The sequence below is a fragment of the Phascolarctos cinereus genome, unplaced genomic scaffold (assembly GCF_003287225.1).
Source record: "Phascolarctos cinereus isolate Bilbo 61053 unplaced genomic scaffold, phaCin_HiC Scaffold_3;HRSCAF=262, whole genome shotgun sequence".
NCBI lineage: Eukaryota > Metazoa > Chordata > Mammalia > Diprotodontia > Phascolarctidae > Phascolarctos > Phascolarctos cinereus.
In genome coordinates, this window is record NW_027555736.1 from 31,587,683 (window position 1) to 31,611,168 (window position 23,486).

General features: G+C 47.9%; 1 protein-coding gene across 1 annotated transcript in view; it reads left to right on the forward strand.

Annotated features, from left to right (window-relative positions):
- The window catches only part of LOC110200071 (uncharacterized), a 120,588-nt gene that overhangs the window by 33,191 nt on the left and 63,911 nt on the right, over positions 1-23,486 (forward strand). Inside the window, 8 exon segments of the mRNA XM_078150753.1 lie at positions 3,868-3,894; positions 4,320-4,346; positions 6,887-6,913; positions 11,016-11,081; positions 16,135-16,251; positions 16,417-16,458; positions 17,803-17,829; positions 20,536-20,571. Coding sequence (XP_078006879.1) covers positions 3,868-3,894; positions 4,320-4,346; positions 6,887-6,913; positions 11,016-11,081; positions 16,135-16,251; positions 16,417-16,458; positions 17,803-17,829; positions 20,536-20,571 — 369 coding nt within the window.

The window sequence follows — 23,486 nt, forward strand, 5'->3', positions numbered from 1 at the left end:
GTGTATTTGTGTGTGAGAGCATGTGTGTGTTTATGTGTGTGTGTGTGTGCTTTCTTCTTCAGGAATCTGGCGTATGCTTAGCTCGACAGCCCTGCTGGGTTGGGAAATGTTCCCCTAGGCTGAAAGCCCAGCAAGTTGCCTGGGATGGGCCTGATGACATTGTCTTGTGAAACAGAAGAGGAGGCTGAGCGGACAATTAACAGCAGATGGACTGAGCATGTGTGCATGAGGGAATGATGCTCCAGCTTACACCTACAGGCCTGGGCATTCTCCCCAGTGTGAGGGGCCGGCTGTAACTTCAGCTGCCCAGAGGAGGAGCGAGCCTTCTGTCTGGCCCTTTGCAGCCGACTCCTGGCCAGAAATGGTTCGGGCTGCCCAGCCTGAAACCTCCTCGCTCTAAAGGCTGGTGAGGCTGTTCACAAGCCACAGCTGGGGAGCTGCTGGAGAATGGGCAGCCAGACCTGCCCGGGCAAGGCAGCAGTCCTTCTGCCCCTGGATAGAAAACCAGACAGGGAAGCAGGATCTGAGTTGCAGTCAGGGTTCCGCTTCTAACTCAGGCTACGATCTTAAGCAAGTTCCTGGGCCCTGGCTTGCCCATCTGTAAAGTAGAGATAATACCACATTCACTCATTTATTCACTGGGCCTCAGTTTCCCCATCTGTTAAATGAGGAGTTTGGACCAGAAGACCTCCTGCCAGAGGTCCTGCTAGACCTATGACATACCTGTAGAGCATCACCTTGATTTGTGCCTTTCTAATGCACTCATCTGGGAATACTGTGTCTTACAGTCATTCATGTGTGTGACTTTTCCCCTTACTGGACCATGAACTCCATGAGGGCAGGGCTTTCTCATCTGAGGTCCAGATAAACCCTCTGTGGGCCCTCAATCATGGGAGAACAGTGGTTGGGGTTCATCTAAACTAATTGGCAAGCACTTTTAACAAATGTTTGACCGGTGTACCATCTTGGTGACAGCCTCTCTGGGCAAGCCAGGATTCAGACCCCAGTCTTTTAATTCCTGACATGAGAAGTAGGGACTAATGCTGTACTCATGGAACCTTAGAGAATTTAGGAGGTGGAAGGGATCTTGGGTCATGTGGTCCAGCCGCCTAACTTTGCAGTGTGGTCAGTGAGGCCTGGAGAGAGGGAGTAACTTGGCCAAGATCACAAGCTAAGCAGACTTTCTAACTTTCACCTTCACCTTTGAATCCCAGGTAGGTCCACGGGAACATAGGATCATCGATTTAGCACTTAGAAGGCCATTGGGTCCAACCTCTTCATTTTTCAGTTGAGGAAACTGAGGCCCATAAAGGTGAAGTGGTTTTCTCCCACTTCCTTGCCGTGGCATCTCTTCACTTGCTCTTCCCCTCCTCCTCTCCCGATGGCCTCGGGCAGCCATTGCTCTGTAATGCTAGCTGCAGCTCTTCACAAGCACTGGCTATATGAGCTTGGGTAACTTTCTCCCCCTCTCTCTGGGCCTCAGTTTTCCCTCCTGTAAAATGGAGGTGATGCTTGGATGATTTACCCTGTTGGGTTGTGGTGAGCATGGCCTTTGTCCTTATGAGGAAGGGACTCCCTAGGACCAAGTCTTTCTTCCATGAACCGCCCATCTTCCCAGCCTGTCTGCATGCCTTGCACAGTGGGGGCTAATCCCAGCACCCTGTGAAGTCCAAAGAGAGCCAACAAGAAGGAAAGATGGGATGGAGGAGCCGTCTCCCTCCCAGATCAGCCAACGCGTGTTTTCTATATCCCCTTCTTCCTCATCACCATCTATCAAAATGAGACAGGCCTTGGCACCATTGGCCTCTGTTTGACTTGGCTTGACAGCTAGGAACTATTCATTCAACACCACTGTTTAAAGTCATTATCTTGCCCTGTTTATCATCTGTGTACCACCCTCGGCCCTCCGCTGTCTCTCAGAGACTCGCTCACTCACTTTTTCTTTTTTGTTTCTTTTCCATATTCTTTTTCTTTCTCTCTCTCTCACTTCCTAATGCTGTCGTTCTGGCTGGCTTGTCTTTCTCTGCTGATGTCTCCCGGAAGCAGCTGGGGAGAGTGGAGCAGTATTTGGGACGTACTGATTCTGCCTTCCTGTCCTCAGGAAGAGACTGGAGAGGAGAGCATCTCTCCACCACCAGCCCCAGCTTCAGAACACCTGGTTCCCCCAGCAGAGTGGGAAAGCCTAACCTTAACTCCTGAGTTCCTGCCTCCACTTCCAACACGCTGGGCTCGATCTCCAGTAGGGAAGGTCCACTTTCCCTGTCTTTTGAACATGGAACATAGTCTAAGTAGCCAAGTTAATGCTCCATCCCATATGGCCCAACCTCATCTCAGGAGTCCTGCTAGGCTCTACTTTCATCTCCTGAGCAAAAGGCAACCCTAATCCAGAACCCATCTCCATCCCTAGCTTCAGAAGCTGCAAAGAGCCTCCCATTCCTTCCCTTCTCCTGCCAAGCTCCCCCACCCCATTGCTTCTGAGCTATCTATGAGGAATAAGATGGTGTGGGAGAAAGACCATGGGTTTGAAAGTCACAAGACGTCAGTTTGAATTCTAGCTCCAATATACTCCCTTTCACTTCACTGGCCTTCTGTTACACCTGAAAGATAGACACAGTCAGCCTGGCTCACCCCACCACACAGGGAGTCTTCATGAAGGATGGGAGGGCCCATTATCACAAAGCACCTTAAAGTTTGTAAAGACATTATCTTATTTGGGTCCTGAAACAACCTGTGAGGTGAGAACAACAAGCATTATTATCCCCATTTTACAGGTGAGGAAACTGAGTCTTACAGTAGCAAAATCACCTCCATTAGTCAACTAATAAGTAGGGGTATGGTAAGATTTGAATACAGCTCTTCCTCACTTACTAGTTCTGTGGCCCTGGACAAGTCAATTAATCTCTCTAGACCTCTACATTCTCACCTGTAAAATGGGAATAATAATAACATCTATGATACCAACCCTCAGAAAGTTGCTGTAAGGTCCAAATGAGATAGCATACATAAAGTGCTTTGTAAAGCACTATATAAATATTAACTATGTTCATGTTTAGGAAAGGGCTATCTGATGATATAGATGATGGAAACTGAGGCCCAGACAAATTAAGGGATTTGCCCAGAAACATGCAGCTAATAAGTGTCTGAGGCTGGATTCAAACCTGCTTCTCCTTGAAGGCATGAATTATTTCATATGGCCTAGCACATAATAAGCGTTTTTGATAAATGCTCATCAAAGCTAAATGACATTCTTCAGCCTGGTAACTTTGCCATGGTGGCATCATACTGCCTTTTGACTCCCTCCTGTGAAGGCTAGGGTAGGGGATAAGTGGGGCAAAGACCTCCTCAACCCCTGTATGCTCCCTGGATGTTTTTAATGAAGAGAGGGAGGGAGCACCCCATCTATTTGCCAAGGGCAGTCTGAGAAATAAATCAAGCCTTTCTCTACCTATTTCCACCTTCTTTCCCTCTCCCCACTCCTGAGCTAGATAATAATTATTAACATTATGCTAAGCATATGAATATAATTACAACATAATTATATTATTATAATAACTAGCATTTATATTGTGCTTTGAAGTTTTCAAAGCACTCACAACAACCCTATGAGGTATGTGCAATTATTAAATCCATTTTACAGATGAGGAAACTGGGGCTGAAAGATGTAATCCAGGATCATTTGAGTAAAATGTCTGAGAAAAAGTAGAATTCAGCTTGTCCTGACTTCAGGCCCAGTGCTTTCTCTATAATGTCACCAGCTACCTAGGTTCAGCAGTGTTTGTGTCAGTGAAAGCTTTGGGATTCTGTTGATTTTCTTCTTAATCCTTGGCTTTGTCTCAGCTGATTGGATATGTTTCCTTCTCCTCCCAGGGTCTCTCAGGTCCCAAGGGACAACCGGTAAGTCCTCAGATTGGGTGGGACATTCCTATCGGAAATGGCACTTTCCCAGTTAGCTTTGAGTCAACCAGCACATATTAAACACCTACTGTGTGCCTGGCACTGTGCTAAATTCAGTGGCTAAAAAGAAAGGCAAAAATCTAGTCCCTACCTTCAAGCAGTTCATGGTCTAATGGAGGAGAAAGTATGTCAATTAGTAAGGACAGAGAAGATCTCTACTGAGTAGATGAAGGGTAATCTCGGAGGAAGACACCAGCTGAGGGAAGCAGGGAAGGTGAGAACCATGAAAAGCCTGAAGAAGGTGGGGTTGGGGCCAAGTCTTGAAGGAAGCCAGGGAAACCGGAAGGTGGAGGGGAGGAGGGAACATTCTTTACCCCAGGCCTCAGTTCCTCACCTTTATTTTGTTGTCTAATTTCTCTTTGTAGGGACCCCCAGGACAAAAAGGAGAAAAGGTAAGTTTCACTGTGGATTTCTAGGATTTTACTTTTAATGAAATATGAAGCCTCCCAAGAGATCAAGAGAAATCATGGCTTTTTTTTTTGATGAGGCAATCACACAGCTAGTGAGGGTTATGTCTGAGTCAGATTTGAACTCAGGTCCTCCTGACTCCAGAGTCAGTGCTCTATCCACTGCACCACCTGGCTGCCCCCAAATCATGGCTTTTTAACACTGATTTTTTGATTTGGTGTGGTATAGCATGGTAGGGAAGTGCAACTAGGTGGCACAGTGGATAGAGCACCTGAACTAGAGTCAGGAAGACTCATCTTCCTGAGTTCAAATCTGGCCTTGGGTACTTACTAGCTGTGTGACTCTGGGCCAGTCATTGAACCCCATTTACCTCAGTTTCTTCATCTGTAAAATGAGCTGGAGAAGGAAATGGCAAACCACTCCAAGAAAACCCCAAAAGGGATCACAGAGTCAGATACATCTGAACAACCGAATGATGACATGAGCGTGGGGCCCAGATCACAAAACCAAAGAGTTTTGAACGATCTCAGCAGTCAGTCCAACCTGTGCCCATCAGGAACCCCTTCTTCAGCTTCCTTAAGCAGTGGTCACCCCACCTCTGGTCAAAGATCTCCAGGTAGAGAGTTCCCATGGCCGCCGTTTCAATCAGGACCGCTCTGGTCCTTGGGAAGGTTTTCCTTGAATTGAATGCAAATGTGTCTCTTGGCAACTTCCAATCATTGTTCCCAATTCTGTCCCATGGGGCCTCGAAGAATGAGGCTAATTCTTCTTCCACATGACAGCCACTCACACATTTGAAGGCAGAAATCACATCCCCCGTCAGTATTCTCCTCTCTAGACTAAACAGTCCCAGTGTCTTCAAAAAGCAAGAAACACTTTCCCAGCCAATGTTTAAGAGGCAAGAGACCCGAGTTCAAACTCTAAATTTGCTATTTACTATGTGTTGGATCTGAGCAAGTAATTTCCCCTCTCTGGGGCTCATTTTCCTTTTCTGTATAAAATAGAAAGCAGATTGCGTAATCTCCAAGGTCCCTCCCAGCACTAACCCAATGTTAGGTGACATGTTTAGCCTGGAGGTAGATTGGTGGAGGAAGATGGATTAGATTTGTCCTCTCTGGTCCCAGAGAGTGGAATTAGAAACAAAATAACAGATTTAGACATGATATAGACTCATAGATTTAGAGCTGGAAAAAAACCTTAAAGACCAGTGAGTCCAGCCCCTTTGTTTTACAGAAGAGGAAACTGAGGCACAGAAAGGTTACCTGGCTGGCTCAGAATCAGATAGTTGGTAAGCAGCTAAGAGCAGATCCCACAGCCAAGGCCAGAGCTCATTCTACTAAGCCGATGGACTCAGAAGTAACTGCCTACCAATGAAAGTTGTCCAAAAGTGGAAGGGGTTACCGGGGAAAGCTGTCCCCCTTGCTTGAAGGTCTTCAAGCAGAGACTGGACAACCACTTGTCATAGGGATTCCCACCAATTAGAGGCTCAATTAGATGGCTAAAGAGGACCCTCCCTACTCTGAGATTCTAAGATTCTTTGGCCAAATTAGACTAGCTCTGCCTTGGCAATAGTGCCAGGCTTTTCATGAGGTAAGCCCAATATCTGCTTTGAAGGTTACACTGCTCTCTCTTCCATTTAAAGCAAGTGCCTCTCCTCTGGATATGTTAGTGTTCAGTCCTTTTCAGTCCCGTCCAACTCTTCATGACCCCATTTGGAGTTTTCTTAGCAAAGATATTAGAGTAGTTGGCCATTTCCTTCTCCAGCTCATTTGACAGATGAGGAAACTGAGGCAGGCAGGGTTAAGTGACTGGCCTAGGGTCACACAGCTAGTAAGTGTCTGAGGCCAGACTTGAACTCAGGAAGATGAGTCTTCCCCACTCCAGGCCCAATGCTCTGTGCACTATGGCTCCACCTAGCTCTCTCCTCTGGGTATAGTCGGTTCATTATTGTTATTACCTAGGCCAGATTTGATTTTGGAAACAGAAAGTGAGATTAGAAATAGATCTTGCAGGCTCTGGAGCTCACCCAAAGGGAGCTCCTCCATGTCCAAAGCCTCTGCTCATTGGGATTATTCCAACCCTGCCCATATACTGCTTCTTGACTTTTCTGGGAAGTGATATTAGCTTCCTTCAACAGCCTCAGATTTGAGAGAGTCAGAAGAATCAGAATGTGATCATGTGGTATCTGTGCCACTCTGAGGTTTACAAAGCACTTTCCCTCTCCTCACCTCCACAAGACCGGGAGTGGAAGCACTGTCATCCCCTTTATACAAAGGGGCAAATGCTCAGCACTGTAAAATTACTTGTCCCAAGTGACACTGCTAGTCTAAATCAACATGCATTTATTAAGCACTTACTGTATACAAAGCACTGGGGATAAAAAGAAAGAGGCCCAAGTTTCTCCTGAGGATCCACACTAGTAGCATGGTGACTGGCAGCCTGGGAAGCCCTCCACTGAAACTACCAGGCTACAAATGTGAGGGGGCATCTTAACAATCATCTCTGTTTCTCTTTCTTTCCCTAGGGTCAATGTGGCGATTACCCACACCGGGTAAGCAGATCTCTCTTCTCTTTCTCCAAACTTTGGGCTCCTTCAGTCGGCATTTCTTGACCTGTTACTAATAGGAAGACCAATGTTCTTCCTTTTTTCCCCCAACCCATGACACGCTTCTTAACATGTTTTAGGGGGAATCGGAGAGTAGATCAAAGTAAATTCTCAATTCTCTGCTTTACAGGGTCTTGGGGATCACCTCGGCTCTCCTGCCCCATTAGAGACTCAGGCTGTGAAATTCATGGCTAGTCAGATGTGGGCTGGGGCTGAGCTCGGGGGAGGAAGTACTGGAGGGTGTGCATAACTGTGTGTGGACGATGGTGTGGCTGGGTGCTTGTTTGTGCCTACGTGCCCCGGGCTTGCGCCTGACTCCAGGGCTGACCACATGCTTCATGGCATGTGCCTAAGCAGATTCCAAAGCCAAATATAAGCAGCTCTTTGCGGTGAGCCACACCTCCTCTTGCTGCTGTTGCTGCAGATAATTGAAGGCTGACTGTCCAAAAAACTAGGGGTGAGGTCCTCACTTCACCCCAGCACTTTGAAACCCAACTTCCAGGCAGAGCTAGAGATGGCCACCTTGAGGCAAAGGCAGTCTACTTTCCCCAGCCTCATAGCCCCCTCCCTCAGTGCTCAGACCTCCTTTTGAGGTCATCTATTTATGGCTGGGGAGCAGGCCCTCTGGAGGGCCAAAGGGCACGGATGTTTTAGTTGGGGTTCAACAATCAGAAGCCAAGTGACATCTCAATCCAGAAAAATGATCGCTTTTCATTTGGAGGGGTAGGGGGAGGTCACCTCACCTCTCACCTGGCTACTCTCTATGACAATAAAGGGGAGAGGAAAAGGAGGAAGTGAAAGAAATAGTTCATTCAGGAATACACACTGTGGACACTGGGATATATTTACACATACTAATGGGTTGCCAGGCATGCTCCCAGGGCTAATAGTCCTACCCCTCCACTGTTGCCCTGTCAAGCACACATTACCGAGGAAGGCAGGGTGAGCTAACCATGAGCCTCAAGGAGAGTATAATTCACCCAAAATCCAAGCTTTCCTTGCTCAGACATCCACTGGGAAGATACCAAGATGCATACCCACAAAACTGAAGTCACCCTAGCCAACACCACAGGGGCTTTCACAGGCAGCTTGGCTTTTGCCAAGACAATTACCTTGGACCCTGGGGCTAGTTAGAGCTCTGGGATGAAGACAAGCTGCCAGGGGCAATATGGATTGGGAAAGGGAGAAGGCCATTTGGAACAATGGACTCATAGGATTGTTATGAGGGAACAAAGGAGGGAGGAGGGAGGAGACTGATAGAAAGAGAGAGGAGAGAGGAACAAAGAAAGAGAAAGAAGGAAAGAAAGGAGAGGGAGGAAGGGAGAGAGAGACAGAGAGAAGAAAAGAAACAAAACACTCATATCCCAGCCTCACAGAATAGACCAGTCACCATGTTAGCAGTGATCTGACTCATGGAACAGCCCAGTTGGGGTATCACAAGGAAGAAGAGACCACCCTCCTCTTCCTATTGCTGACAGAAATATGGAGGAGCAGACGCCGTGGGGAAGGGGTCCTCCACCCTCTGAAAAGTTGCTCTGTGTCTTCGCCATGGCTACGCACCTGGTCTAACTCAGTTCTCTCTCTCTCCCCAACACACACACACACACACACACACACACACACACACACACACACGCACACACACGCACACACACACACGCACCCCTCCTGTGCAGCTACAGAAGGATATGGCAGAAGCACTAGCAGGAGAGGGAGAGAGAAAATCAGAGGGAGAAGAGATTTCTGGGTAGCCCTTGTCTCTTCCCTAAAGAGCTTGGTTTCCTGGCTGTTCAATGGATAACCTCCTCATTCCCCAACATGACCTGTGTGGCAGATAAAGGTTAAAGGGGGCAAAGGTTATGAACCCACCCTGAGGGTTCATTCAGTAACTGGGTGGGACGGTTAGAGAAAGGAAGGATGTGAAATAGCTGGGATGTGACCTTCCGGGTCTGGTAGAGGGGAGGGACTGGTCTAGAGCTGGGTCTGATGGGTTTGGACAACTCACTATGTGTTCTGTCTCCACTCTCCCTCCCGGCCCCCCAGGAGTACCTAAGCACCACCCTGGCAGCCCTGCGTTCCAACCAGATAATTACCCTGAAGGTTTGTGGGCTCTGAGGATGGTCTGTGTGGAGCCTGCTCTGCCGAGGAGCATTCACGGGCAAAGACCCCAATGTCATACACCCCATGGCAGTGGGCAGGGGGATGGAAGCGGATTCTTTCCAAACGCAGCAGTGAGCCATCAGCATGCCCCTCCCCCGCCCAGTCAATTCAAATTATCTCCCCAGTGAGGAGGGAACCCCACTTCTTCCTGGCTTTGTTCTCAGTTCCCAAGAATTCCATACATACATACCCTGGTGCGTTTTTACTACTATTATCATAATTATTGTTGACATTCTTCTCATTCTTCTCATCTTATATTTGCTAATAATACTTTATTCTCATCAGCACCAGGTGAAGTGGATAGAGAGCTGACCTCAGAGCCAGGAGGCTATGAGTTCTAATCCTGCTTTTGACACAGACTAGCTGTGTGACTCTGGACAAGTCACTTAACCTCTTAGGGTTCTAGCCCAATAAGAATTTATTTAGTACCTACTGTGTGCCAGGCATTGTGCTAAGCGCTGCTCCAGGCAAGTCTTGAAGCTGTAGGTAAGATGTTGACCTGCATCAATAGACTTCCCTCTACCCATGAAATCACAAGTCAAGACCCTATCTTATTTTAACTTTGTTATTGTTTTACAGAATATATTACATTATTATCATTTCCCTCATTGCTTAATCGATATTCAGTATATTCAAACAACTGAGGACTCCAGGGAAATCTTTGGCCTCTATTTTGAAAACACTGCCCTGCCCCCTGCTTTCGGGTGAGCATCCGCTCTGACCATAGTGACCACACCTTCCACATGGGCCAGCCTCTGCCAGCATGATGAGGCCCACACCTGACCACCCACCCTCAGATTTGGCCAAAGTCTGTCAGGTTCCCATTTTACTCAAAGAAGACCTAAAGGTCACTTCATGCCATAGTGACTTAAAGCATCAATTTCCTTTCCCCAAGGCTTGCTGGTGGCCCATGAGTCAGAGCCTCCGCAGGCTGGTTAACCTCAGCCTGGCGTGGTCTATGTAAAGCCCAAAGTAAGGGCAGGGCATTGGCAGCACGATATTGGGCCACAGTGTTTGCTCCTCGGCAAGGCAGGCTCCTTGGCTCCAACAAAGCCACGTCAGATGGGCAGAGAGGAGTGAGGGCAACGGCGGGGAGATCTGGGCAAACCTCTCGCTCTGAGGCAACCTCCCTGGCTAGGGCCTCCAGCTCGCAGATCAGCCCCTTGGTAGGAGTGAGCAGCATCTAGGGATGAGAAAGGACCTAGAAATGGAGCCCCTCTTTCCCTTGTATGCACCAGTCCCCCAGAGATGAATGGGGCAAATCCTTGGGGCCTCAAAATGGGCAAAGGATGACCCCAACTTGACCTGTCCTTTGCATGGTCTCTATACTCACTGAGGTCCCCAATCTGGCCAGGATAATTTCTCTGTTGGACTCAAAAGTGGACTGCCAGGGGGACAGGGTTATCTGCCAGTGCTGTTTGCCATCCCTGGGGATGGTACAGGGATGGGCCTCTTCTAGATGCCAGCTTGCCACTGCCGCTGAGCAGAGATGGCTTCAGAAGACAGGGACCTCTCCAAAGAAGTCTTAACTTAGGCTCCTCTACACTAACCAGCCAATTAATGGCCATCCAAAGGTATGGAAAAACACCAGCCCTTCCAAAAAAGGGTGGGGGGGCTCAAGGGCCTTCCCTTGGCTGTTCCTGTCCCTTCCTCCTTTTGTTGGGGAGCCCAGGCAGAAGACGCTCAGAGCTCCAAGGTTTGTCCTTTGGTCTCCACTGCAAAAACACCCCTCTGCCCATTCATTGCCTCTTCTGTGTCTTCACCAATGGTTCATCCTCATTAATCTTTCTTTCCTCTCTTCTCTCTCCCTTTCTCTTTCCTGACCTGTCCTTCTGGGATTCTCGGCATCTTCCTGGCTACTTGTGACTTTGGCCTCTGTCCTCCTCAGCTGCTGCCTCTTCTCAATTCAGTGCGGCTAGCACCACCCCCAGTCATAAAGAGACGCACCTTTCAGGTAGACACCTTCTCTTGACACACTCTGTGACTTCTGCAGGGAAGGCTTCCGGGAGGGGGAGGCCAGCCAAGCTTCAGGCCCAACAGGGCAGGGTGACAAGAACCCCGAGCTTGCAGAGGGTCAATTCCTCCATCAGATATTACACCAGGGATTCTTAACCCTTTTATGCCATGGGCTCCATGGTAGTCTGGCGCTTCTCAATATAATCTTTTTAAATAATTGAAGGAAATGTTAAATTTCAGTTAGCGGTTAATGAAAATCAAGATGTCGGGTTTTTTCCATAAATGTTCACAGACCCCTTGAAATCTCTCCACAGACCACTTGGGAATCCATGGACCCCAGGTTAAGAATTCCTAAGCTACGTGGGCTCTTTCAGCTCAGAATCCTGTAATCTAATGGGGTCTGGTCATGACATCCTTTCCCTCTGACTCTGGTATCAAAGCTGGCAAAAGGCAGAGCATCTGGGTATTTTCAATGTTTAAAAACACAAAAACTTAAACAAGCAATCACCCAAGCTGCCAGAAGCCTCCACCCCCATTTAGGGTATGGAATGTTTGAAAAAGCACTTTCCTTACAATAATTATTTGAGGTAGATATTATTCCTCCTTTTACAGATGAGGAAACTGAGGCTCAGAAACATGAAGGGACTCGACTATAGTCAAAGTTAGTGAAGAGTATAACCAGGTATCCTGATTACAAGTCCTTTTCTTATAATTTGAAATGACTTTTATTTTTATCTTTAATTCAATTTAATTTTATTTTTAGTTCCCCACACATTGATAAAGCAAGAAATACAAAGTCTGCTAAAAAAAAATACGTAGAGTCAAGCAAAACAAATTCCCACATTAGTCATGTCCAAAAACTAAACAAAACCCAAACCCCAAACACCTCTGCCTCAGTGTGCTCTCTGGGTCCATCAGCTCTGTCTCTGGAGGTGGATAGCATGTTTCATCAGGAATCCTCTGGAACTGTGCTGAACTCCATTGTCTTGAGCTGAGTTCCCAAGTCTTTCATAGTTTCCATGGCACCCCCTTCGTTGCTGGTGGGTGTAGTTTGGGGCTCAAAATCATAGGCCACCTTGTGGGGCAGTGAGAAGAGCATTTGTGGATTTGGGGGCAGAGAGAGGACTTAGGTTGGATCCTGGCTCTAATGGTCACTATTTGGGACCCCAGGCAAGACCTTCTTCCCCTCTGGGTCTCTGTAAAATGAGGGGGGTGGGCCAAAAGACCTCTAAGGTTCCTGCCTCTGACCCTCAGAGCTGGAAAGCCATTGTCCCAACATGAAGGGGGCTTAGAGCAGAGGGCAGTGGGAGCACCTACAGTCAGGATAGCCAGCAGCTGGCTGTCTGGAGGGCTGAGAGCCCAGTAACCTGAATAAACATGCATCTCTGCAGTGTCCGGCAAAACCGAAACCAGAGCTCTGATCAATGACTAAAAATACTGAGGGACATCTGATGCATGTGTTACCTGACCCTGACAGGGGCCAGCCAAATCCTAGACAGCCTTTGGGCGCTCAGGGACCTTAATCCAGGCATCATTTGGTGGTAAGCAGGGATCTGGGCTCACAGACCAGCTTCAGAGCGGCGCCACACTTGGCCAGGCCCATCAGCCACGGGGGCCTCTGGTGTGTCAGGAAATCTCCCGGCTGTTTTCTTTCAGAGGGGCTGCAGCTGGGGCTGTGGGTCTTATCTCAAGGCCTTCCAAAGTTAAACTGTCCCAGAGCAAGGCAAGGGAGGGCAGGCGATGAGAGCCAGGAGGCTAAGACCTGACTCCCCGACTCCCTCCTCATGGGACTTGGGCAGGCCACTCCCTCCTCAGAGCCTCAGTTTCCTGCTCCATAAGATGGGGAAAGGAAGAATCCTGCCCTGCCTACCTCACAGGATTCCTAGAATCATTGCTGTCCATGTAAAAGGGCCTTCCAAGGCCATCTCATCCACCTCACTCCTTTTACTGAGACCCAGAGGAGAGAAGTGACTTGTCCATGGTTGCACAGGATATAGATGAGACTTGAACCCAGGTTCTCTGACTCCAGGGCCATTACTCCTCTCCTATACCAGGTTTATCAAAGCGTTAGGGCGGTGGGAACTTCCGTTTTCATTCCTCTCGCACTGACCATGGCCAAAGAAGTCCCTTGAACTTTACCTCCTGGATCTTCATGGAGGACAGTTATCAGCATACTATGGCAGCCCAGCATAATGTGTAGAGGGCTGTCTACAGAGCCAGGACGGTCTGCTTCTGATATATCATGTTTAATAACATAGATGGTGCTACAGCCGTAGAATGTTTGCATGTACATATAATCCCATGTTAGGCCTCATTAAAGGAGTGATCTATGAGAAGCAACATGATATTGTGGCTAGAGAGTCAGGAAGACCTGGGTTTGAGCCCTACCTGGGACACATCGGGTGGCCGTGGCCAAGTCTCTGACTACAGGGTGTAAGGTGGCCGCCGATGCCCATTGGTGAAAGAAGGCTCCTCAACAGTGGGCATCTCCTCTATGCTAATGAAATAACCAGTCTGGTCCAAATACTAATAGAGTCTTGCCTTTGTATAGTGTTTACCAAGCTTTTCCCTTCAGCAGTCCTATAGTCAAGATGATGGTGGCTGCTGACATTTTTATAATGTGCCAAGGTTTACAAAGCCCCTTACATACATGATCTCATTTGATCCTCCCAGTGATCTAAGGTTGTTAGAGGGGGGGAGTGCAGGTATATTTGTCCCTATTTCATCGATGAACAAACCAAGACCCAGAGACCTGAGGTCACTGAGTGAGTTTTTAGACCCCAGGACATCAGACCCCAAATCCAAGATGGTCCCTACTTCACCAATCTACCCCAAGACAAGTTCTTAGTTAGTGCTAGAACTAGTTCTAGAGCCTGGGGTCCCTGATCACCAGCCCCAGCTCTTGGCCCTAAACCAGAAGGAGCTGGTTGTTTATTAAGCTCCTCCTCCCAAGAGCTGAGCTCAGATCATTTCTTTGGAGGTCATGGAGAAAATATGTGAGCTAGCTAAATGTCTGTCAGAGCATGGCTTTCAATGCTCCATATATGGGTACACTCAAAGCTCCATGCATGTGCAAAAGAAAAGGTCTCGAATTCCTCCTGCCCGGGCTGCCCAGTCACACACACACACACACACACACACACACACACACACACACACACACTGTGCCTGGCTTCCCCAGGGGAGTGCACAGGAGAGTCCTGCCAACTAATCATAGCATCATAGAATCTCCAGCTGGGCAGGGCTTTCAAGATCATCTTGGATCAATTGGGACATTTAGCCTGGAGAGAGCAGACTTGGAGGTGCGGGGTGGATGGCATTGCCATATTCAGGTGGGATGAGATTTTTTTTTTCTGCTTGGCCCCAGAGGGCAGATGAGCTGATTGGGCTACAGAGAGACGATGTCCTCTTGACATGAGGGAAAACTTCTTTTCCAATAGACCTGTCCTAAAGTGAACTGGGCTGCCTCAGGAAGGCTGCAGGGGATCAGGGTAAGAACATGGAATTGGGAGCCAGGAGACCTAAGCCAGGCACTTCACCAGATAGCATAGGTGACTAGGTAGTCAATGTAGAGAGCAGTGGTTCTGGAGAACTGAGTTCAAATCCAGCCTCAGACGGACACTTCCTAGCTGTGGAACTCTGAACAAGTCATTCAGCCTCTGGCTGCTTCAGTTTTCTTATCTGTAAAGTGGGGATAATAGCTCTTACTCCCAGGGTTGTTGTGAGGATCAAATGAGGTAATATTTGTAACATACTTTTTAAACCTTAAAGAGTACTCACTTTTATTAGGAGATGTGGAACCATAGGCAAGTAAGCACCTTAATTTCTCTGCACCTCAGTTTCTTCCTCAGTAAAAATTGGGATGATTATAATCACAATAGACCCTTAGTGCTTTGACCTTTGCAAAGTCCTCTGACTTCCTCATGGAAAAGGTTTTGCACTATCAAAATGTGTCACCCTCACAAGGGTTTTTTAGTGGACACCGGATGGCCACACGTTGAGAATTGTTGTAGAGGGAATTCCTAAGGTATAAGTTGCACTAACTCCCTTCTGAGTCCCTTCTTACCCTGAGATTCTAGTCCTCTTCTGAATAAATTAACCAGGGTCACGCTGCTAATGGGATAGAGGTGAACTTGACCTCGGTTCTCCGAATTCCAGACCCTTCATCTTTGGGGCTATAATAAGCTACCTCTCAATCCCCCATCTTAGTGGATCAGATCCTTGGAGGAGGAGTGACCAGTTGGTCAGCAGAAGGGATTCCAGAGGAGAGGTGCTAGTCCCCCTCCCCCCCACCCCGGATTCCTTGAAGGTGAATCTGTGATCAAAGAATTTACAAGTTGGGAAGGACCTCAGCCGTCTAGATCTCCTTTAGAAGGGACCTCAGATGGACCTCAACATCATCCAGTCCAGCCCTTGACCAAAGCATTGAATCCCCTCAATAACATCTAGTTTTTGCTCTAGGACCTCTGGTGATGGGGAGCTTGACACTTTCCAACATGAGCTGTTCCATTTGGGGCCAGTTAGAATTATTTAGGAAATTTTCCATTGTATTGAGCCAGAATTAGCCTCTGTGTAACTTCCAACCACTGGTCCTAGAGTCTTGCCTTCCAGGAGAAAATGGAAGGCCAATTTAGACCATTGAAACTGATCGGTCACTTGAGAAAAAGACCATTTTTTTAAGATTAAGAAGATGAAGCCACAGCGCTTCCCCACAAATCTAGCTCAGAGAATAACACTGCCAGATGTGGCATTAGCAAGCATCTCTGTACCTTTCTGGGCCAGTCAGACCTCACTTACTGGAACCAGTTGGGAAAAGGCCAGTCTGGGAGTGCTCCCCGCCCACGTCCCCTTTTGGGGCCTGGTGCTCCTGGCTCTCCTCCTCTGACTGCCACACTCCTTTCTGCATGTGATCACCAATATCACCTTCCTCACAATCATCACCATCATCTTCATCATCACCATTGGAGGGCTGAGGCTTCCCCGGGGTACACGGCACAGTGGTGGGAGTCCCCATTGCTGCTCTTCTGACTCCTTGTTTCCATGAACCTCAGGGTGAACAGGGACAAGCAGGCATCCAAGGCCCCCCTGGGCCGCCTGGTCCCCCTGGACCTTCTGGACCTATTGGACCTCTGGGTAACCCGGGAGAGCCAGGGCCCATGGGGCCACCCGTAAGTATGATCATCTTCTCCCCATTCTCCTCCCTGTAACTTCTCCTCCCAAGGCCGAGGGGCTGGCTTGAAAACTGGTGTTGGGGTCAGCTAGGAGTGAAGGAGGCATGGGCACCCACAACTGAGTCTCTCTAATGTTCTCCTTGTCCTGTTCTTGGATCACAGGGCAAAGCAGGAGAGCCAGGGAAGCCAGGCAAGGATGGAGAGGTATCTTTTCATGCTGTTCTTTGGGCCTCTCTGCCACCCAGGTGGCACTGCCATAAGGGCACTGTAACACCGGGAGGGAGCCTATCAGTCCAGATGAAGAAGAACAGTAGGACACAAGAGCCACTGGTCCAGAGGGGATCCAATGGAGAGGTCGTTTAGGCCATTCCCCTGCCTCCAACTATAGATCAAATAGGAATGTTACTAGGACCATGGGTTTCCAAAGCCCCGTTACTGCAAGTTGAATTCTTATGATTAAATGCCAGCATAAGAGAAGAAGATGGACAATCCCTGGGAGAGACAGGAGAGTGTTGACCTTGGAACCTGGAGACTGGGGCTCTTGTCATGACACATTTAACCATTCTGAGCTTCCGTTTCCTCAGCTGTCCAATAGGGATAATGATAAAACTAATATTCTCTACTCCACAGGGTTACATTTTTCAAGCCTGAAAGTGCTCTAGAATTCAGACTAGTCCAGTCATTTGCAAAGATCCACTAATCTAACTTAGTTCAAGCCCCAGGACCCAACCTATTGATTTTGTAAAGCTTCAGGTCCAGAGCAGATCACAATAGCCATGTGGTCCCAAGGCTGAGCCCACAGGAGCCATCTTTCCTCTGGTTCCAGTCTTCTATCCCTACCCACCATGGCTCCCAGCACAGTCAGCATTGTTATCCTCTCCCAAATTCCCTGCTTGTCCCTTGGAAATGTCCTTCACCCAAGAGAGAATGCAGCCCTCCCTTCCAGGAGAAGGTGGGAACAGCTGCCAAAGATGGGGCCCTCAGGGATTTGAGTGCATTCAGAAATAGCTTCAGGAAGCCAGAGCTGCTGGACAAAGTTGGTTTTTAGGAAGGGATCTGAACTTGGAAACAGGCAAGGATGGGGGAAGGGAGGATGTGGGGAGGAGAGGTGTGGACTTGGACGAAACAGAATCTTCCCATCTCCAAAGACTCTCACCCATTTTCATTGAAAAAGCATTCCCCTCCTCTAAGGAGCTCCCTGTGGGACTTTGAGTGAGGCCCCTCCCCTCTCAGGGCCTCAGTTTCTTCACCTATAAAAGGAGGAGGTTGGGTCAAATGATTTCCCAGGTCCCGAAGACCTCCATTGACTGGGAGTTCACTGCTCATCCAAAGAGAACAGGGATCAACATCCCCAAAGTTTCCATGCCCTGTCTAATCGGAATGCCTCCTCTTGACACTAATTCAGCTTCTAAATGCCCTGAGGAACCCCTCTGAAGAGGACCTGAACACCCTCTTCGGTTTTCTTTGTCACCCAAAATAACCTATGCCATTGCAAATCACTTAGGGAAGAAAGACTGTCTCATACTCTGCTCTTCTTGTCACCCACAGGGCTTACCTGGATCGCCTGGACCAAAGGTGAGAGCAATGAAACAGTCTGATGGCCTGTGGTTGATAAGGGAAGACTGGAAGGAGGATGAGGGAGAGAGAAAGACACACAAAGAGAGAAAGAGATGGAGATGAAAGACAGCAGAGACAGGGGAGGGAAAGAGAGAAATGAGAGACAGAAAAAAGGGAGGGAGGGAGAAGTAAGAAGGGAAGGGAGAGAGAGAGAGAGAGAGAGAGAGAGAGAGAGAGAGAGAGAGAGAGAGAGAGGAAGAAGGAGGAGCAGGAGGAGGAGGAAGAAGGGAGGGAGGGAGGGAAGGAAGGAGAGAGGGAAGAAAGCGAGAGAAGAGAGAGAGCTGGGGTTGGTGATATGAGGCTCTGAGACTCATGGCAATGTTTCATCTGGCCAGGGCCCAGTCTGGCTAACATGAAAACCATCTAGGAAATCAATCAATTCCCTGGTATTCATTCAGCAACTGCTAATTACCTAGCCCCATACTAGGTGCATGGGAAATACAAAAGGAGTATATATAATCAGTGATGCCTATATAATCAGAGAAACTGAGTAAATCAGAGAATGTTATAGCTGGGACCACCAAGATTGTCTAGTTCAATCTTTTCATTTGACAGAAAAGGAAATTGTTGTAAGAGCAGGAATCCTCTCTACATCATTCCTGACACCTGGTCATCCGGCCTTTGCCTGAAGACCTCCACTGACTGAGAACTCACTGCTCATCCTGAGAGAACAGTGATGGACGTCCCCAAGAGCCCTGCAGCCAAGGGGTGCCATGCTTGAGCCTAGGTCTCCTGGCTCCCAGCTCAGTGCTTTTTTCCTTTACCACACTTTGGTAAGACGAAAAGATTAGAGCACATGAAACAAGTAAATTACAACATACGTCAGAGTTGAAAGAGCCTGTGGAATAATGAAAGATTGTTAGACTTAGGACCAATCCTAGAACAAGCTAGAACTAGGCTATGGCCACTGGGGCTTTGCCTCAGGTACAGAATTCTACTAGTACTAGTCCTGCCATATATAAACAACACAGCTTAGCACCTACTTAGCAAGAATAATGTGAATCCCTTCCCCATCCCTGGGCAATAGCTGTCTCTAGCAGTAGCTTCACCACTCCTTCCTGCCCCCTCCTTCCCACTGCCACCAGCTCCATCTGGGTGTTTGCTTTATGCCATTTGCCCTAAGGGTGATTTGTGATATTTGCCCTGAAAGCCTTAGTTATAGCTTTGCCACAGAGACCCTCTAGTTCATCAGCCTCAATTTAAAAATGAGGTAACTGAGCCCCAGAGGAGTGGAATGGTTTGCTCAATTGCATAGGCTAGCAAGCTGAAGAACCAGCGTATGGACTCAGGTCTTCTGATAGCAAATGCAAGCTCTCTGTCCCCTGTACTCTGGAGTCTTAAAGCTGAATCATAAGGATCATTAGACATCATCTCATCCAACATGAGAGAATGGAGGCCTAGAAAGCCTAAGTGATTTGCCCAGGCTCCCACAGCTAATCTAGGTCAGAGGCAGAACTTTAGAATCTGGATCTCGACTCCTGATCCAGTTGGTTTTCTGCTATACCTCAGCCTAGAATAAAAAAATGTCATGTCCAGAACCCAAAGGAGGGAATCCAAATGATAAAGAACAGTAAAAGAGAAGGAGTTGGGTAGACTTGTAATGGTGGTGTATGGAATTTGAGCAGGGCTTGAAGGACAGATATAATTTGGAGAGGTTGGGAAGCTGCCACTAGTGATGGGACTAGCAAGAGGGTAGTGGGTTCAAGCAATAGTGAGGAGACCAGTCTAGCTTCACCTCCAGTCCCTAACCTTTAGTTTCCATATTTGTAAAATGACTAATCCAAATGGGTACAAGTAGAAACAGAAGGGAAGGATCTCACTTGTTGAGGAAGACTATGATGGGGCTCCCCCATTGGCTTGACGTGGGGAGCCATTGTCTTAATGGTGATGAGTCAACAGTGTGACGTGGCAGGTCCTTAGGATGGTTTAAACGATCTTAGGCTTCAGAGTATCCAGAATGAGAGAGGCAATCATCCCTGTGTCCTCCATCCTTGTCAGCAGAAGCCATATGAAATATTCTCTTGAGTTCTAGATATCACATTTTAGGTATCCATTGGACAAGATGGCCCTGAAGTCCCTTCCAGCTTGGGTATTTTGTGAGGAAGCACACTGCTGAGAAGAAAGACATACAGAAGGGGTTGACTGGGGTGGAAAGAGAACTGGAAAGCATACCAAAGGAAATGGAGATGTTTAGCTTACAGAAAAAAATACTTAAGTGGGAGAAGGAGTAGGGGGAGAGGAGAAAGATAACACGTGAAAGAGGGATTAAACTTGTTTTGCTTGGCCCAAGGGCAGAGCTAAGAGCAATAGGTGAACAGATGCAGGGAAGCAGATTTCAGCTCAATATGAGGGGAAACTTCCCAATAATTCAAGCTCTTCCCAAGGAGATGAGGCTTTCTCAGGAGCTGTGAGTGCCTGGGCACTGGAGCTCCTCCAGAAAGGTCTGAGTGACCCACCCGGCATGGATGTTGACAAGTTCACACACAGATTAGACCACATGCATCCTGAAGTCCATGGGGCCAAGAGCTGGGTGAGAAAAACAAATGATTGTCTCTGGCAGGCAGTCATCAGAGTCTCCAGCCTAGGGCCAGATCACCAAGTAAATGGCTTTTCTCTTAGCTCATGAGCATCGTCATCCTAATGGTCTTTTCTTTGTCTTGGCAGGGAGACCCCGGAATTCAGGGATATCATGGACGAAAGGTCAGAGGGAAGGACATGGGGGGCAAGTAGTGATGGGAGGAATGGGTGGGTGGGGGGAGCAAAGGGGACACAGCCAAAACAAATGTTTCCTAAATGTCCTGAGTGTTGACTGCTCAAGACTCAGAAACTGGCACCGCGAATGATGTTTAACCAGCTGATCAGAAATATTCAGAGATTTAAACTCTCAGATCTTCCCAGCACTACCCCCCACCCCCCACCAATGTCTCCCCTCACTTTTCATATGCTGGAAAGAGCCTGGACTGGGAGTCAGCAGACCTGGCTTCTATTTCTTTCTCTATGTCTCACTTGCTATGTGCCCTCTCTGGGACTCAGTTTACTCATCTGTAAAATGAGACTGGACCAGGTGTTATCTGATCGCTCTTCCAGCTCGGACATTCTGTGCCTATGGATGTATCATGCCCAGATGGTGCCTGGGCCTTTGATGGAGGCAGTAATCTCCTCTACAATTTGAGAGGGTTGTAGTGCAGTGGAAAGAGTGATGGATGAACCTGGAGTCAAGAGATCCGCGTGCAAATTTAGGCTCTGACGCTTGATGGCTTTGTGAATGAGGAATAGTGCCATGAAAAACTCCTGAGCCTTATCTGAGACACAAGGATGATAACAATCTAACTGCTGGGAGGAAAGCTCTCTGCAAATGCAGGAGATGAGGCCTCAGGGTACCCTGGGACAAGGCCTAGATTTGAAGTCAGATCACCTTTTTGTCACAGGATTACCAAACTTTCCTTTTTTAAGAGGATTACTAGTAGTGCTAATAACTAGGTTTAGTCGTGCTTTCAAGGTTTTCATTGCTTTACAAATAATACTTCATTTGATCCTCACCACAACCCTGGAATTTATTTCACCTCTGCCTGCCTCAGTTACCTCAACTGTAAAATGGGGTTAACAACAGCACCTACCTCTCGAAGTTGTGAAGATCAAACGAGATAATATTTATAAAGTGCTTTGCAAACCTAAACGTGCTATAAACATGTTAGTTATAATTTTGACAATCCCTTTGTACTCTGCCCTCATCAAACGTCACCTGCTGTATTATGTATTATATTAGGCCTCTGGTTTAAGTAGGACAATGATAAGCTGGGAAGTGTCCAGAGAAGAGCAGCTAGGATGGGGAAGGTCCGAGTCAGGATTGGCTGAAGGACTCAGGGGTGGCTAGCCCGAAGATAAGACTCCACAAGGACAAGTGTTGGGAGCACTGTTATATGGAAGAGGGATCGGCCTTGTTCAGATGGGCCCAGAAGGGCTGATGACCAGGAACTATGGGTGGAAATTGTAATAAGAGCAACTGAGGTTGGATGTCAGGAAATAACTTCCGCTGGTTAGAACTGTCCCAAAGTGGACCAGGCTGCATTGAGAGAGGATGAACTCTCCGTCCTTGGAGGACTTTGCTCTGAAGCTGGAGAACCGCTTGTCAGTGTATTAGAGTGGGGATTCCTTTGGCATATGGGTTGGCCTAGAAGGGCTCTGGGATCCCTTCCCACTCTCAAATTCTGTGCTTCTAAGGGACATTTCAAATCCCTTCCCTCTCTGAATCTGAGATTCTCTGAAACGTGTTACTCTTCTTAACTTTGTCCGTTCTTGATGGCCTTGATAGGGAATGACCCTGCCCTTCAGGCACACCCTGGGGACCCTCCGAGTAGGAACCTTTGGGGAGTCACCTTTAAGTGGGAACCTTGAAGAAAGGAGGCAGGAAGTAGAAGGGACACGGAGGAAAAGGACAAGGAAAGAATGTGAGGGGGGATGGCAGAGAGAGCCAGAGACTTGCATTCTTTGCACCCCATAATGGGGCAGGTTTCTGTCACTGCAGTGTGTTATAGAAAGCAGGCAGTGAATTGGTGAGGCCTGAGAGATCTTCAGTTAGTTCTGCATAAACTGAGAAGTTTGTGTTATGTCAGGAAGTGAAAATTATAGCCCCCGTGGACCCCTACATCCATTCATGCAAGCTCACAAAATTTACTACCTCCCCTTTCTGCAAACTGTCGGTTTTCCCATCAGCAAAATCTGGCCCTTTGCAGAGGAAACAGGACTGTGGGGCTGGGAGGCACGCGTACCCGCCGTCAAAATCACCACTTCCTGCTAATGGCGGCTGGGAAGCTGGCTCACCCACACAGCAGCTTGTAGGCATCTGAGGCCTCATCAGAGCATGTACCCCCTGGTGTGGCCCAAAATCTAGTGATGGGGGAAGCACATAATCCCATAAATGGAGAGTTCTTGTTCTCTCAACTGCTAGGACCAGTCTGAGTAACCTAGTATGGTTTTTGAGTGTTTCAAAAGCTGTTACATTAGAAGGTGAATTAAGCTTTTTCTGCCTGGCCCCAGAAGGCAGAACCAGCAATGCTGACTCTGTAAAGAAGTAGATTTAAGGTAAAGACGAGGAGAAGCTTCCAAACGATGAGCACTGTCAGAACACTGTGCTTCTTGGAGAGGTAGTGAGTTCTTTCCTACTAGGAGTCTGCAAGCAGAGGCTAAAGTGCCATTTGTTGGAATTGTCATAGAAGGAACTCCCTTTCAGGTAGGGACCATACCAGATGGTGCTTGAGCTCCTCTCTGGAATTCTGTGGCTTTGGGTGAGGGTTCACTTCAGTTCAGAGAAAGGCATAGACCAGACATGAACTTGTATGGACCAAATATGTGATCTTATGGTCCGGTGTGGTGGTTCACAGCTTTGGGAGATGCCATGGAGTTGGGCCTGCCTTATAACATTTCCTATTCCTAGAGCACTTTAAGGTTCACTTTCACAATAATCCAATAATTATTATACCCATCTCACAGCTCTGAGGCTCAAAGAGATCACAAGATAGCAGGATTTGGAGCTGGGACTTTAGGGAATGTCTTGTCCGGCCCTTTTATTTTGGGCAGAGGGTGCATATGGTAATTAACAGAGAAGGTACTGGACT